General features: G+C 37.7%; 1 protein-coding gene across 2 annotated transcripts in view; it reads left to right on the forward strand.

Annotated features, from left to right (window-relative positions):
- The window catches only part of GMDS (GDP-mannose 4,6-dehydratase), a 392,147-nt gene that overhangs the window by 47,157 nt on the left and 330,657 nt on the right, over nucleotides 1–14,333 (forward strand). For both annotated transcript variants that reach the window (XM_072328598.1, XM_072328599.1), the window contains exons 2-4: nucleotides 4,562–4,606; nucleotides 8,172–8,259; nucleotides 12,045–12,154. In XM_072328598.1, the coding sequence (XP_072184699.1) occupies nucleotides 4,562–4,606; nucleotides 8,172–8,259; nucleotides 12,045–12,154 (243 nt within the window). The remainder of the gene's footprint in view (nucleotides 1–4,561; nucleotides 4,607–8,171; nucleotides 8,260–12,044; nucleotides 12,155–14,333) is intronic.

Raw genomic sequence — 14,333 nt, forward strand, 5'->3', positions numbered from 1 at the left:
CCCAAAACTCTCTCAAATACTGCATCTAACTACACTTATATTTAATGTTCTCAGGCGGTATTGGCAATGTATTTGCAGATGGGAAGATGCAAGAGGAAGGCACGTTGATCACTCTTGCTGTATTACTTAGTGAGGTGATGTTCTTAGGCTGTGCCTCTTGTGGATTGGAGCCAGGTCTGGGTCTAGTTGATAGCAGGATCTGTGTGTCAGAAAAGTAGAGAGCTGGACTGTTGGTGGATGGTTTCTTCAGGCATCGTGCAGCAAGATTGCAATGTTTTGCGTGGCTTTGTCTTAAAATTGCAAGTTTGTGGGAGATGTCACTTTGACCATGCTACTTTGGAGATGTTTCTGAACTGTTTATACTTTTCTCCTACACTCTTCTGAGAGGCTTTTCTTCATATAACCATATGTTATGGTTATAATAGGCTTACGTAGTTTCTATCAGGTTTTTTATTCTTTCCTTCTTAAAAAAAAAATAAAAAATAAAAATTCAATGTTCTTTTCCACAGAATTTGAGGAATTGTAGTAAGAACTCTAGTCTGTTTACTTCTGGTGTGTCTTCTCCTGTTTGTTCATCCATGTGATGCTTTCCTCTCTTCCTCTTTCCTTAGCAGAAAGGAGCTGTAGGAAAGGAGGATTCCTCTTCTCTACATTACTAATGTTCAGGTAGAATGTATAATGTAGTTCTGGTGTTCAGTAGCAATGTGGATGGTATTAGAACTGGTCATCTCAGAGGAAGAGGTGTATGATGCTGTGCATTTGGGGTTGCTCATATATGGCCTAACCTTAAATGTGCTAATATAAATCTGAAATTAACCTATTGGTGCAAATTTCCTAGAACAGAATAGCACAAAATAAAGGATACTTGGATTGTCAAACAGGCCATTTAATTCCACTGATTTCCAGTTTTCCTTTTTGTAGAAATTCTTTTCTGTATAGAAGATCCTGTTCTCTGTTCATAGATCAAGTTAAACATGATACTTTTTATTTTAGATGTTTGTGGCAAGACTCTAACCCATTTATGTCTCAATTTCTTTGCTCTGTTGGAAAAAGATTTTTCTTGACAGCACATCGAATTTTATTGAAATTCTTGACATTAACTACTGTATTAAGAATAAAATATTGCATCCTTTGATTCTCTCTCTAGTTTATATGACTATTTTCTTTTGTCTTGGAATTTTACAGACATGTAAGACAGCTGCAGTTGGAAATTTACTGCTGTGTATTGGAAGACAACTAAGTATCATTCTTTGCATATGCTTTCAAACTACTTTGGCTGAAGATGGTGAAGTGATTCTTCAAGTATTGATATGTCAGTGTGTTGATGGGGAACCATTTCAACTGAGGCAGTGTTGTTAAAAACGTGTTGACTGTTCAGTATGATTGGGAATATCTGTGTGGAGTCATTTCTCATTATGATCCTGCATAACAGCGTTTCATAGCCATTTTCTCTCTTTGAAATGGAAGATTTAGCTAGACAGGGATGTGCTTCAGTCTGATGAGGTTTTATTGATCTAAAATCAGCAGTAACAGTTGTTGGGTACTTTACATTAGCAAATGTAAGCTCTGAAATGTGAGAATGCTTCTAAAGTAAAACAGCATATTGCACAGTGGAGGTAGCAGAGTAACCAGGCACTCTAATTTGTTTGGCGTGTGACTTTTCTGCTTCCTTTTGTGGTTTTGTTTGGGGAGCAGGTTGCCTAGAGTATCTCAGTGATCAGATTGGGCTCTGACTTTGCTACTGTCTAGATTGCATTTGATTACAACCACCTAGGCTGGTACTCAGTCTGGTTGATGTGGGTACGCCATTTTGCATAGTTCAGATAATAGTGTAAAAGCTTCCAGTAAGGAAATAGCTGTGCTGCTGAACTCCTTACACAATAAGGAGCCGCAGATGGAAACTCAAAGTGACATCATTTACTGTGTGAAGGTAGGAGGGTAAATTTTTCTGAATATTGACTTTTTCTAGCATTAAAGAAAACATGATTTGGACCATTAGCTTTAAGGTAAAACACTTGTGGAAGTAATATCAAGATGACTGTAAGCATCACTTACAAATGGGAAGACTCTGCCTGTGCACACACCAGCCTGTGAACTTTGTGGATGAAACCAAGTCACGCACTTCACACAGGCCCATTCCTACTTAGAAGCATAACGGGAACAGACATGGTTGGCAGCACATGATTTGAAGGAAAAAGCACTAACTCTAACAAAAATTAGGCTTTCTTGCTAAATACCTAGTTCCTTTAATGTTCCTTTCCTTGTTTAATGATTCCTGAACCCTGAAAGCTCTGTCTGTACTAAGTGGAAATCAGTAGCTTCAATAATAGAATTTATATTCATAATATAGATTGCAACCACTTTGTAGAGGTTGCTTAATGTTCTTTGTTTGCTGATACTACCAGGAGAAGATTAAAACTGCGCTATCCTTACAGGCTGCAAACTCTTGAACACTTCAATTGCAAATCTGATTGCCATTCTCACTGACAGCTGCTATACTGAAAAGGAAGGTAAACATGAAAGATGTGATACTGTATCATAGTGCGGGACAGCTTGAAACTGCATTGTGTGCCATTAGCAGGCAGTAAATCAGCTGTGCTGTGCTAGAGCCAGAAACCAGTAGCTTTCACACTTGCTGCCTGTTTCCCACTCATTGTGAAGCCCTGCCCTATCACTTGATAGACCTGGAAAGGAAGCAGAGAGGAAGCGAATGCCACTGCTAGTTCAAAATGTTCCAGTGTGTTTGGAAAGTCTGAGCAACAACCTGGGTGAGAAGAACAGGGCCTTATTGACAGGGTTCAATCCTAGTCAAGTCTGTTGTACGTCAACTTTCTAAGTAGTCACAGTCTGTCTTTTTTTTTTTCCATCTCCTTTCCACTCAGGGTTTCCTATTTTCACCTCCTTTTTGTGTATTTTATTTACTTGGATGTGTAAACAAGGGGTTTTTGTGGAGTTTCCTGACCTCTCCTAAATCCTAAGGGACTTACTATTGAGAGACACAACTATATTAAAAACTTTGGCCCCTGCTCCCATATTTCTGTGACGTTTCCATTGTATATTCTTAGTTTCTCCCTTCAGTGGGATCTTGCTCTGTGTGATGCACAGAAGCACATACTATTCCCGTGATTCCACAGCAAACGTGGCTTGTCACGTTCCATAGTCTGACTGTTCTGGTTATGGGTGGTTCTGAAAACTGGTAAGCACATGCATATTGTACATATAGTAGGTAAAATGTGTAAGCTGAGTCATGATTTCAAGGTCTTCTGGACTATAGAAGATGAAACATTTGCTCTGTAATGGTGTTAATTTTTATTTTATTTTTTTATTTTTTATACTGGAAATTGAAACACATGGTAGTACCACTCAATAACTGTGCATAAATTTAGGCATGATTTTGCCATCAATCTGATGAGCACTCTTCACTGGCCATCATGCTGCTTTAGGGCCTCCTGGTGCATCTCAAATTACTTATTTCACTGTGTTATTCTCTTTAGGCTGTCTTGAGACGTGAAAAGTTGATTTAATCTAAGGTGAGAGAGGAGTTCTCTGGAAACGTGGCTTAAAACAGAGGACCGAAGAGATATGCATTCAGTTTCTTACTTTAGTGTCTCTGTCCAGGATCGTGTCCAGGCAAACTCATGTAATATAGTTTAAGCATTTGAGCCAAGGTGTTGTTCCATGTTTCTGTGGTATTCCTGAAGCAAGTCAGTTGACTCTGGAGTGTTCTTATATTATTATTCGCTGTGTTGGTTAGCATTCATTCCAGATGGGTGAGCTTTGTTGGACTTCTGCAGTGTTACATGCAAATGTATAAGGACGTTGACTTACTGTATTTGGTAATCCTGGCAGTAGCGATGTTAGGAAAATCATTTGATTTCAGGATAACACTAGCACATGTTTTGAAGTCTTTGCTTTTTGGTAGTTTAATAATTTGAGCTTAACAGGGATTTAAAAGGAGGAGGAGAGGAACCCTCTCAACCCTCAAAGATATACAAACCATAGAAATGGCCTGTATTCTGTAACATAAATATAGTATGTGCTAGGGATGTCTTTGAAAAACTCACTCAACAGGCGGAATTATTACTGCCTTTAGATTGCTTGTGGAAGGAGTGAGTGCAACAGAGATGCAAATGAGACACGGTGTTGCAGAAACCTATCAGTCCCATTAGTGTGCTAAGCTTGCACCAGCTTTTTTAGAATGTTTTTCCTTCCCTATCTCCAAAATAGTTCAAATTCAATAACTGCGGTTAAGATATTTTGGAAAGATGTCTCTAGACACTTTTGAATCTCTTCCCAAGTTCCATTATGGAGACAGGAGTTCTGAACCAGCGTTTGTAAGCAAGCTATTTTAAAATATACTGTGACTTAGTCTAAAATTAACCAAAAAGCATCCATAGTATTCTAGGTCAGTGCATAAATCTGGGGAAGTCAAAGCATATGCTTGCTAACCAGTTCACTCATTGCAAAACTTTCTTCTTCCTTTTTTGGGACCACAATCAGTCCAAATTCCCAGGCCCATTTGCTGTGTTTCTAACATTTTCCTATATCTTACTCTTCCCAGGATGGATCGTACTTGGCTGAATTCCTGCTGGAAAAAGGCTATGAGGTGAGTGACTCAGTGACTGACTGCAGCTGATGGGATCACTTGGATGCTGCAGCTCAAGCTTCCTTTGCTTCTGTCCGTCTCTGTGTATGTTTTCCACTCAACCCTAGATAACAAATCAAAACTCCAGAGAGGAATGTGCAGCATGGCTTGTAATCATGCCAGCTTATTGTACTATTTATCATCTAATGTCCACTGGTGGATTCCCTCTTCTCCTTGGGGTATATCTGCTTAGCGTGTTTCCCGCCAGCTCAGATAAGCAGCAACCTGTGCAAGCCAAAACTGTAAGGAATTAGGGAATAATTTATGATACAGTGTACCACAGAAAGGAACGAGGATCTTTTTTTTTACTCTCTTGACACAAATGGCCCTCTTTAGCAGTTGTACTTCAATGAAAATGCTGTATTTTCCTTTCTTTATTTTTAAACAACCAACCAACCAACCTCAGGCTTTCTGTAGAGTTACTTTCCACCTGCTTCTCTTGGATTAATTATATTTTTACTTATTACATGATGTTATTTAGCTTTGTAAAATGAACAAAATCAGATCCCTTTCTTCTGCATAACTTTGGCAAAATTACCGTATTATTTTTTTTCTGTGGACCACCAATATAACAATCACATTATTGGGGAATTGTCTGATGGTTCACCATATTAGTGCTTCCAGAAGGTGTCACAGTAGAAGAAGGAGGAAGGAAATGGATGATCAAATAAATCTCCTCAGTGCATTTCCTGGCTCAGTAAAAGTTAACACTCATTCTACAATCCTGCTGTCTTATTACTTATTTTAGAACACTGTTTTATAGCTTGGTAAGAAGTTTCTTCTCAGCAGGTTTGCACTTTGCATGCTTTTACAGATGGTTAGTCTTTTTTTTTTTCCTCACTGCATTCCTTCTACTACTTTGTTGATCAATCTACTTACTGGTGTGCTTTTTCATTGTTGTAAACTGATGAATTTTATGGTTTCTTCATTCCACTTGGGGAAAGGGAGTTGTGGTTGCTTCTGGTGTCTTGCAGGTAAAAAGTATGTGTTTTCCTGCTCCATTGGGAACTGCTAGCTGCAGCTGAGATTAAATATTATGGACTCCATGTGGAAATGCATAGGCCCTTTTTATTGCAGAAAGATTGCACAGGGTTCTTCCTTTCTATTCCTCAGTTCTCCATCTACTTGGACTTCCTTACTGTGTCCTAGTTCAGGACCTCTGTTTCTGAATAACTTAACACTGGGGTAAAAGTGATAATAAGGTCATTTGTTTTATCCTTATTTTCTTTTAATTGCGATCTACTTAAAGATCAAGCCCTATTGAGAAAAACACTGATCTTTCATTCGTAACTAGATTAACCAGTTTGCAGGTGTTTTAGCTTGTCACAAAGTTTGTGGTTCGCCTGTCCCATGCACACAAAGGCATCTTTCATCGTTTTTTACAGTAATATTGCTATCATGGATTAAGCATTTGGCAGGCTTGTTTTCTTTTGTACGTTCTCACCAGAAAAAAAAGGAGTGAAATGCTTTATTTAAAATGAAAACAAAACCACCAAAAAAAAAACAACACCTCACAACCCTGGTGTTCTGGGTTTTCTTGTTATTGCTAGATGCATGAGGCTCTCTGGCTTTGCTTTTGGAAATATTTTGAAGTCTTGTGTTGATTGCATTTAACATATCTCGTTGATCAAATGTTGGTATCACGGTCATTCAGATGACACAAAACTCTTGCAAGCATGATCTCTCATCTTTGAGCGGACAGGGTTTGACTTATTGGACATTTTTTTTTCGTGTGAACTTCAATTTCAAGGTGACCTAAGTCACAACTGAGAGATTGGATGTCTCTCATTGGGACTTAAGGCCAAAATGTCTAATTTTGCTAGGACTAACAAGTACTAGGAATACTTGTTAGCTTGTTTAACAGTTTTGAAGAATCAAATTCTTCTAAAGTCTTAGCTTGCTCATCAGAACAGCTGTTTATTTAATACTGTTCATTAAAATATTACTAATTTCTTTTACAGAAGTTACGTTATTCTGGAGCTGCCATTTTTTAGGTGTTTCTCTATAAGCCCTATATTCCTAGAAACTATCCACACGTTACGTTAATTACTTTGAGGAGGATTTTAGCTGTGTTCCTTAAGACTTGTGTTTATACATTCATTGTTTAGGAAACAATTTTTCTCCTTATGGATGTGTCTAATTTTCCCATTGACCTTCAAATTGCAGATAACTTGCTCAGTTATGGAAAGTTCAACATTTGGATGCTAGAACAAGGTATATTATAAGCCTGCTCTGTAGCTGGATGATAGAGATTTAATGCAAGGAAGTTGACGCTCTAGATTTGTGCACGTTGTGTGAATGAAGCTCTTTGGCAATAAATACAGACCTCATTGCCAAAATGTGTTCATAAAGCTGGTCTCATTCTGATGTATGAAGTTTCAGGCATAAGATGGAGTAAAATGTGTTTTATGTGAAAATAAAAAATGTCTGCTGTGTAAATAACAATAGCTCATGCTATCTGCATAACAAAACAGAAACCTACCATTTTTTCCTGCTGGTGTATTCTCACAACTTAAGTTAGCATGAATGAGAGTGAAGTGGCCCAACTTAATGAGGTGTTGGATGCATCAAATTGTAAGTAGTCACTTTCAGAAATAAAGTACAGTGAGAAAGGGAGGGCAGTCGGATGCTGGAGCTTGATTTCACTTGTGCACAGTTCCTACAGCTGGTAACCTAAGCTAAGACAACTTTCTGGCAGCAGGCATGGGGCTATCTTACATAAGGAGGAAACAGAATCTGTGTTAGAACAATTTCTCTAATGTATTAGAGACAAATAGACCTTTCTTTTAACATTAGTCAGAGCTGCTGCCTTTTCACCAACTTATTTATCGTGGCTGGTTAAAGGAAATTCCCAGCCTGTGTTTCAGTCTTAGACTTGCTAGTATGTCTTGTAGCCCATCTGAGAACATTGACTCACATGGTACAAAAAATAGGACTGACTGTTCAGTCTGTTCTTCCAAGACACCAGAAAGAGAATAACAGCTGTTTTCTAAAGCATCTTTGGGCCTTGCTACTGCTGTTCTTTCTTCTTTCCACCTCTCTTTCCTTTCCCCGGTGTTGACTCTTGCTGCTGCTTTTTACATGCCCATCAACTTTGGCCCTAGAAAAGCTTCTCTGTAACCAAATAGCAGTGGTTATCTTGAGATCCACTAATTGCTTCTCCAACTCCATTTACATTGGTGGGTTTCACTCACTAGGATACATGATGCTCTAGATCAATGTAGTGTTTTCTGTACTACATGTGGTACCTGAGCTGCCAGGGTTGTCAACAGGGCAGAAGGTGAAAACATTCAAGGCTACTAAAATGACAGCATCATAAAGTATTTTGTTAGAAATTGGATAATTGTGACTTTAAGAATGGAGATACTGATGGGACTTGGGTACGTGTATCTGAAAAGAGAGAGGATGGTTCTCCTTTGTCTTAAAACTTTACTAAAGCATTAATGTTGAAAGTATTTTAAAAATTAAATTACTTACCTCTTATGTTTACTGTTTCCTTTTGTATTTTTCCATGTTTAATCTCCAGGTGCATGGAATTGTTCGTCGATCTAGTTCTTTTAACACAGGCCGGATTGAGCATCTCTATAAGAACTCACAAGCTCACATTGAAGGAAGTAAGACCTTATTTTTGTATTTAACGCTTGTTGGGTGGAGAAAGGTTCTTGGGAGCAGGAAGGGAATCTCAATTTCCTCTGACTTGAAAATAATGATTAGTTAATACAATTCAGCTGTACTTGAATTAGAATTAGTTATTGGAAAAAAAAAAACAACCGTTGCTCCTACACTTAATAGTAAGCTTTCCTTTTCTGTTAGCTGCTGTCTTACAGAAAATCAATGATTTTTCTATGATCGAAGTGTGAAAAAGCATAGATATTCTTATATGTTAACAGGAGGGGAAAGTGAAGGACACAGGAAGGTACTTTATATTATTCATAAATACAGACGTAGTTCTTAAGTCATAGCAATTAAAAGTTGGCTGGCCCTCCAAACATACTTACGAGGATTCATTGCTTTTCTCTTCTATTTAGTTTTTGACCTCCCTTCATGTAATCTGTCCCACTTGCATAGGACATAATATTGGACAGTAAGAGTGTCAGATGTTGAATGGTATGTTTATAGAACAACTTGTTTGTATCAAGAAGATGAACTCAGGTTTAGTTGGCAGCCTTTCGTTTATTGCATGGTCTTTCTAAGAGGAATAAAATACTGTGAGCTGCTCTGTCAGCAGGGATGTTCTGCACCCAGTTTCTTTTTCCTCATGAGCTTCTTAGTGCCCCATGTAGGTGAGTGTTTGAGGACAGCCTATATGACAGTATAAGTAAAATGTAAACAGTTCTTGCTTATTGCAGAAAGAATGAAGAAACTTTCTGGCGTTGACTTGTGTTCTTTGCTACTGATATGGTAATCTGGAAATCTGAAATGATTTAATTTTAGTGCAATTTTTTAGTGTTTTATTGTAAGGAGATGCTAACTCTTCAGTTAATGAGAAGTGGTAGTGTTGGTTGGTTCCAGATCAGGAGAAGTTTGGAAGATTGAGTGTTTGAATGCACATGCAGTTCTTTACATTGTTTGTATTTCTAAAGTTGTGCAGAATAAAACTGCCTTAAAGAAAGCTTGAATGTTTAAGGTGTTACTTCTCAATATTTCCATGCTGTCAGCAAATACTGTCTTTTGAAGTTTTTCCCACCATAATGAAGCAAAACCTAACTTTACTGTACAGTAACACATAACGCAGCTTTTAGATTGCACTTAATTCTTTGCTTGTCTTTAAAAAATATATTTCTATACAACATCAGTGTATTCTTCTGTGAATAGTTTCTGCTTATTATACATTACTACTTTAATTATCTTCTTGAAGAATACTCACCCCTATGTTTCCAATGAGGACAGCGTAAGAACTGTGTCCTACGATTTAGATTTGTGACTTACTTTGTAAAGGCAGGCAAAAGAGATCAAAAAGAAGTCTGTATATTATGAGGACAAGATATGAATATGAAAAGTGGTTTGAGAAGATGACATATATAACAGATATGTATACAAGCATTTGAGAATTGGAAGAGGGAAAAAGAAAGCATTAAATATTTCACCTCACTTCTTATTTCATTTTCCTTTAACTGAGGAATCGTAGCCGTATGAATTGAAGGTGGAAGAATTGGATTTGGAATCTCAGGAAAGGCTGCTCCATGGCAACTAGTTTGAAACAATGAGTTTCCAGGCAGTACTAGAGGAAGCAAAGAAGCAGTAGTGATTAGTGAACAAACTAGATTTCTTTTTGCCCTGTGTTCTTCCCATGAACTGATTACGCATTGCAGGATTTTGGTGATCATCATAATGAATCTCTTAATCCCCCCAAAAATAAGAAAAACAGGAGGAAAAATGTGTTCCTTCAAGTCCTTTAGCTACTGCTTGCTGAGGAGACATTTAGATTGGAAAAAGCTCATTATCAACCAGTGCTTACCCAAAGGTGCTGGCATTTAATTTCTTTATAAATACTTGCACCAAATAAACTGTTTCTAGTAGGTCTTTTCCACTTAGCAGATTACTGCTGGAAGACCTCTTTTTCAAGGATCAGAAAATGTAAACAGTGCCTTGTGTCCTGCTCTCCATCTAAAAAGATATTTAAATGAGAAACTTTGAAGGTGATGGGAGACTAAAATGGGTTCTATAATGAGACCTTTAAAGTGTATATTAATTATGGCAGAGCATCTCCACTGCTCAACTCAACCCAGGTAGCAGCTCTCTTTTCCCTAGAGTAAGGAAGGTCAGAGGCGAGTCTCTGTCTTGGGGAAGATAGCAGAACTGGATGTCTTTGGCATAGGAAAAAGGAGCCTGGCTGTGGTACTGTTTCCTCTGTTGCTCTTAGCTTGTGAAGGGAGGAAGTTCTTTCAGACATAAGTCTTCTAAAAAACTGCTGTCTTGGGCCTCCTTTTGTAACAGCATCATCTCTGGAGCATTCTCTCCTAGAGACTGGGCTAGCTGTCAGGGAGGCTTCATTTAACTTCCAGATGAAGAGCAAGACTTGCTGGGTGACCTACAATAAACTTTTTCTGGCGCAAAAAGGGCACAATGTTTCTGTTCTTCCCTGCTCTGCAAACACTCTGCAAAAACTCTGCTAAAGAAAGTAGCAACCACCATCAGAGGAAACAGTTGTCTCTGTTAGTGTTGTAAGAAAAATGCAGTAGTTCTTAAGGTGGTTTGGATGCTGATGGTTTTGGGGATTTATAGTTCAGAAACAATATCCATATATTTTTGTCCTACAACTGTTTGGGATCTTGTGCATGCTGTGGTCTGTGATCAGAACTTGTTTCACATACTGAATTTCATAAACATAACTTGCACATCTGAACGGTGTTTTAAAAATTGTAGTTTCTTGTGATAAACCTTGAATTTTAGTTTGGGAATTGAAAGGAAAAGACAATTTGCAGATGATGCGTCCCCCAAAAGAGTGATTATTGTCAAATGAGGAGACAGCTAAATTGTGTTGAATAAGGATTTCTTTTTTTTAATCTTGGAGATGGAACAGTGTAAACATCAACGTATTCAGTACAAAAAATATTATCAAATGAAGTATGAAACAAATATGGTATCTAAATGGGAAATATTGCTGGCAGGTGAACAGTTGGACTGGGTGATCTTGGAGATCTTTTCCAACCTTGCTTCTAAATGTAACAGCTATTTCATCAAGAGTTGTAGCATTTTAATTTGTTTAATAGATGTGATTGGCGGTGTGGTGTTCTTAAATGTAAGGTAAAAGATGTTTTATTAGAGTGAATTTACCTTTTTGGAAAGTTCTTAACAGGTTAGAGTCTGAAACCTATGATAAGTCAATAAGCCATTGCAGCCTGCTGTATTTTGACAGAAACCTGGCTCTTGTTCTTGCCTGCCTTTTTGCATGCAAGTTAGAAATAATTCAGGAAAAGGTATATAACGTGCATGACTGATAATTGTTTGATTTTTGTGTGGTATCATGAAACATGTTTTATTGCTAGTTATGTTTTTTATATGTTGTTATATGTTATTATTTTATATATATGCTTAGGTTATTAAAAATGCCTGCAGTAGAAAAATTGGAAGCCTAAACTGGCTTATGGCTGAAATTCAGTATGTGGCATTGGTCAGATTTGTTTAACTTGGCTTAACAAAGTGTAAGCTATTGAAAAAATGCTGTAAATGTTGCTAGGTAAATCATGTTATTGAAGAGTCTAAAATAGTATTTATTATTGTTGTGCAATATATATTGTGCCTGAAGAGTTAAAAACAAGCAATGTCTTACTTAGATAGTGTTCTCCATTTATTTCCAATTAATGTTTATTTGAACTTTAAGCCTGGGATAGAATCTGGACAAAGAGTGCTGTACTGGGATTAAAGTATATTAACTGTATGTTCTTAAACTCTGAAGACATGAAGCTGCACTATGGTGACCTCACGGACAGCACCTGCCTGGTGAAGATCATTAATGAAGTCAAACCCAATGAAATATACAACCTGGGAGCTCAGAGCCATGTCAAGGTGAGCTGCAAATAATGAATGTGCATTGGTGGTGGCATACTGATTTTATTTTATTTTAACCTCCCACATTTATAACCTCTTTAAGTGCTGCCTTTGGGTAGATACTTAATAAACTTGTGCTTGCTGTGGTGCTGAATTATTGCTTGAGTTTGGATACTGAATACATGAGCAGATATTGGAAACCGATGAGTTTGAATTGTCATTATCAACAAGATCCCTAGGTTGAGAAATCAATTTTTCTTGCTACTTGCATCAACTTTCTTTGTGCAGCACACTGCAGATCAGCCTTGTGGAGAAATTGGACGCTGTTAGGTCAGACATTGATTATAACCACATTTGCATTAAAGTTTGTATTGTATCATTTATAGAAAGGCTTCACCTATACTGATTTTCATGTAGGAGGTATTTTTTGTTTAACCTATAAGTTGACTAAATGGCCTTGCTACATCTTATGGCTTTACTACTTTTTTCGTTGGAAAATCGAGTTATAGAAACTGAAAAGACTTAACCTTGGCAAAAAAATTGCTGTGTCATACTGGAGCATGTACAATAGAACAGTTAAATTCAATTTGCGTTTTATATATATATATAACATATATATATATATGTTAAACTATGTTGCTTTATGTTCAGCTCAATTCATTGACAGGTGAACTTCGTTTACTTGCCAAAACCTCATTCATACTCCCTGCCATGATTACAAACAAAAACGGATGTCCAAGTAGTAAATTGTTAGCCTTATGCCCTTTCCTTAATGTGTGCAATGTGAAAGTATTCCTCAGCAGCAATATTCCCTAGCTTCTCTTGAGGTTAGAACTGAGGGAGCATTTAAGCTTAATGAAAACCAGTTTGGTTTTGGTTTCCTAAGTCAGCCTTCCTACAAAAAGCAATGTTGCTCCTATCAGTGCGCAAGCCCATGAGGAAATCATGATGAAAGACTTGAGTTATTGAAAAGGCAGACAGGAGAATAGGAAGATGAAATGGGGATAATCTTTCTTTTCAATTGTTTGTGTGATTGAGTTAGCCATCTTGCTCTGTGCTATGCATGAGTCTGTTTAAAGCTTTTAGACTGAGTACAGCACTATAAGAACAAGTCTAATGTGATTCTGAGGGCAGCTCTAGTCCAGAAGGCATTTTAGATGCTGCTCTGTAGAAATAAACTGACAAATCATTCCAGGTATTTGCAGGCCAAGTTTGGGTGTTTCGGTGCTTTGTGTCTTAAACCATTTCAATGGCTAATGATCTCCATGGACTTGGCTTCCATCCACTAGGGAAATGGGTCTAGAATCGTTCTATCTGCATTTTCTTATTGCATTTGCCAGCAGCTCAAATCACAGCTCTGAGTGGTAGTAAAGGGATGACGGTGGTGTTGAGGCTGCAGTAGATTCTTAGATAATACTGAGATGGGCTCTGGGAAATGTTATTCCTTAGGTATTGTACAAAGTTCATGCAGTGAGCTTATGCAGATCTGGTGCTGACTTTCAGCTTTTGGAGATCTAAAGTGCCATGGAGCACAGTGAGGGAGACTTGAAGACGTTCTCATAAGCTAGCATGAATGCAGCAGATCAGTGCTTAAGCAATGCTTAGAAGTCTTACTGTACCTTGGTGAGGCCTTGCTGGGAACTTCTTTAAAGAGGTACTTATTGTGCTTCCTAATATCTCCAATAATACTTCGGTTATTGCAGCTGGGGAAATAACTGAGATACCCTTTGCCTAATTAAAATGACTGGTAGACTTCATTGGGGTGTTGATAGGACTTTAAAAAAAAAATAATAAAAATTGAAGTTGGGGAAGACCTCTAAGATTGTCAAGACCAACTGTCAACCTATCACCACCATGCCCACTAAACCATGTCCCTGAGTGCCACATTTGCATGTTTTTAGGCAGTCCAACAGCATTTACCGTTTGAAAACTATTCTCAGCATTAGAAGAGAGATGTTAGAACTTGGCCACTTGTTAGGAGCTAAGGTCTTTCCCAGAGAAACGAACATTTCTTGCTGTTATACTTTGCTGATGTAATTGTACCACTTCTGCCTGCGTGCATCATGTTTGGAAAAGGAAGAAAAAAAGTCCTCTAATCTTAGCTTACTTCACATTTTGGTCACTTAGAACCAGTGATGTCTTCAGTGTTTTTTTGGTGGTGTTTATTTTGGCATGTGTTTACGTAGAATAAAGTTTT

The sequence above is a fragment of the Excalfactoria chinensis genome, chromosome 2, assembly GCF_039878825.1.
Source record: "Excalfactoria chinensis isolate bCotChi1 chromosome 2, bCotChi1.hap2, whole genome shotgun sequence".
In the NCBI taxonomy this organism is placed as follows: Eukaryota; Metazoa; Chordata; class Aves; order Galliformes; family Phasianidae; genus Excalfactoria; species Excalfactoria chinensis.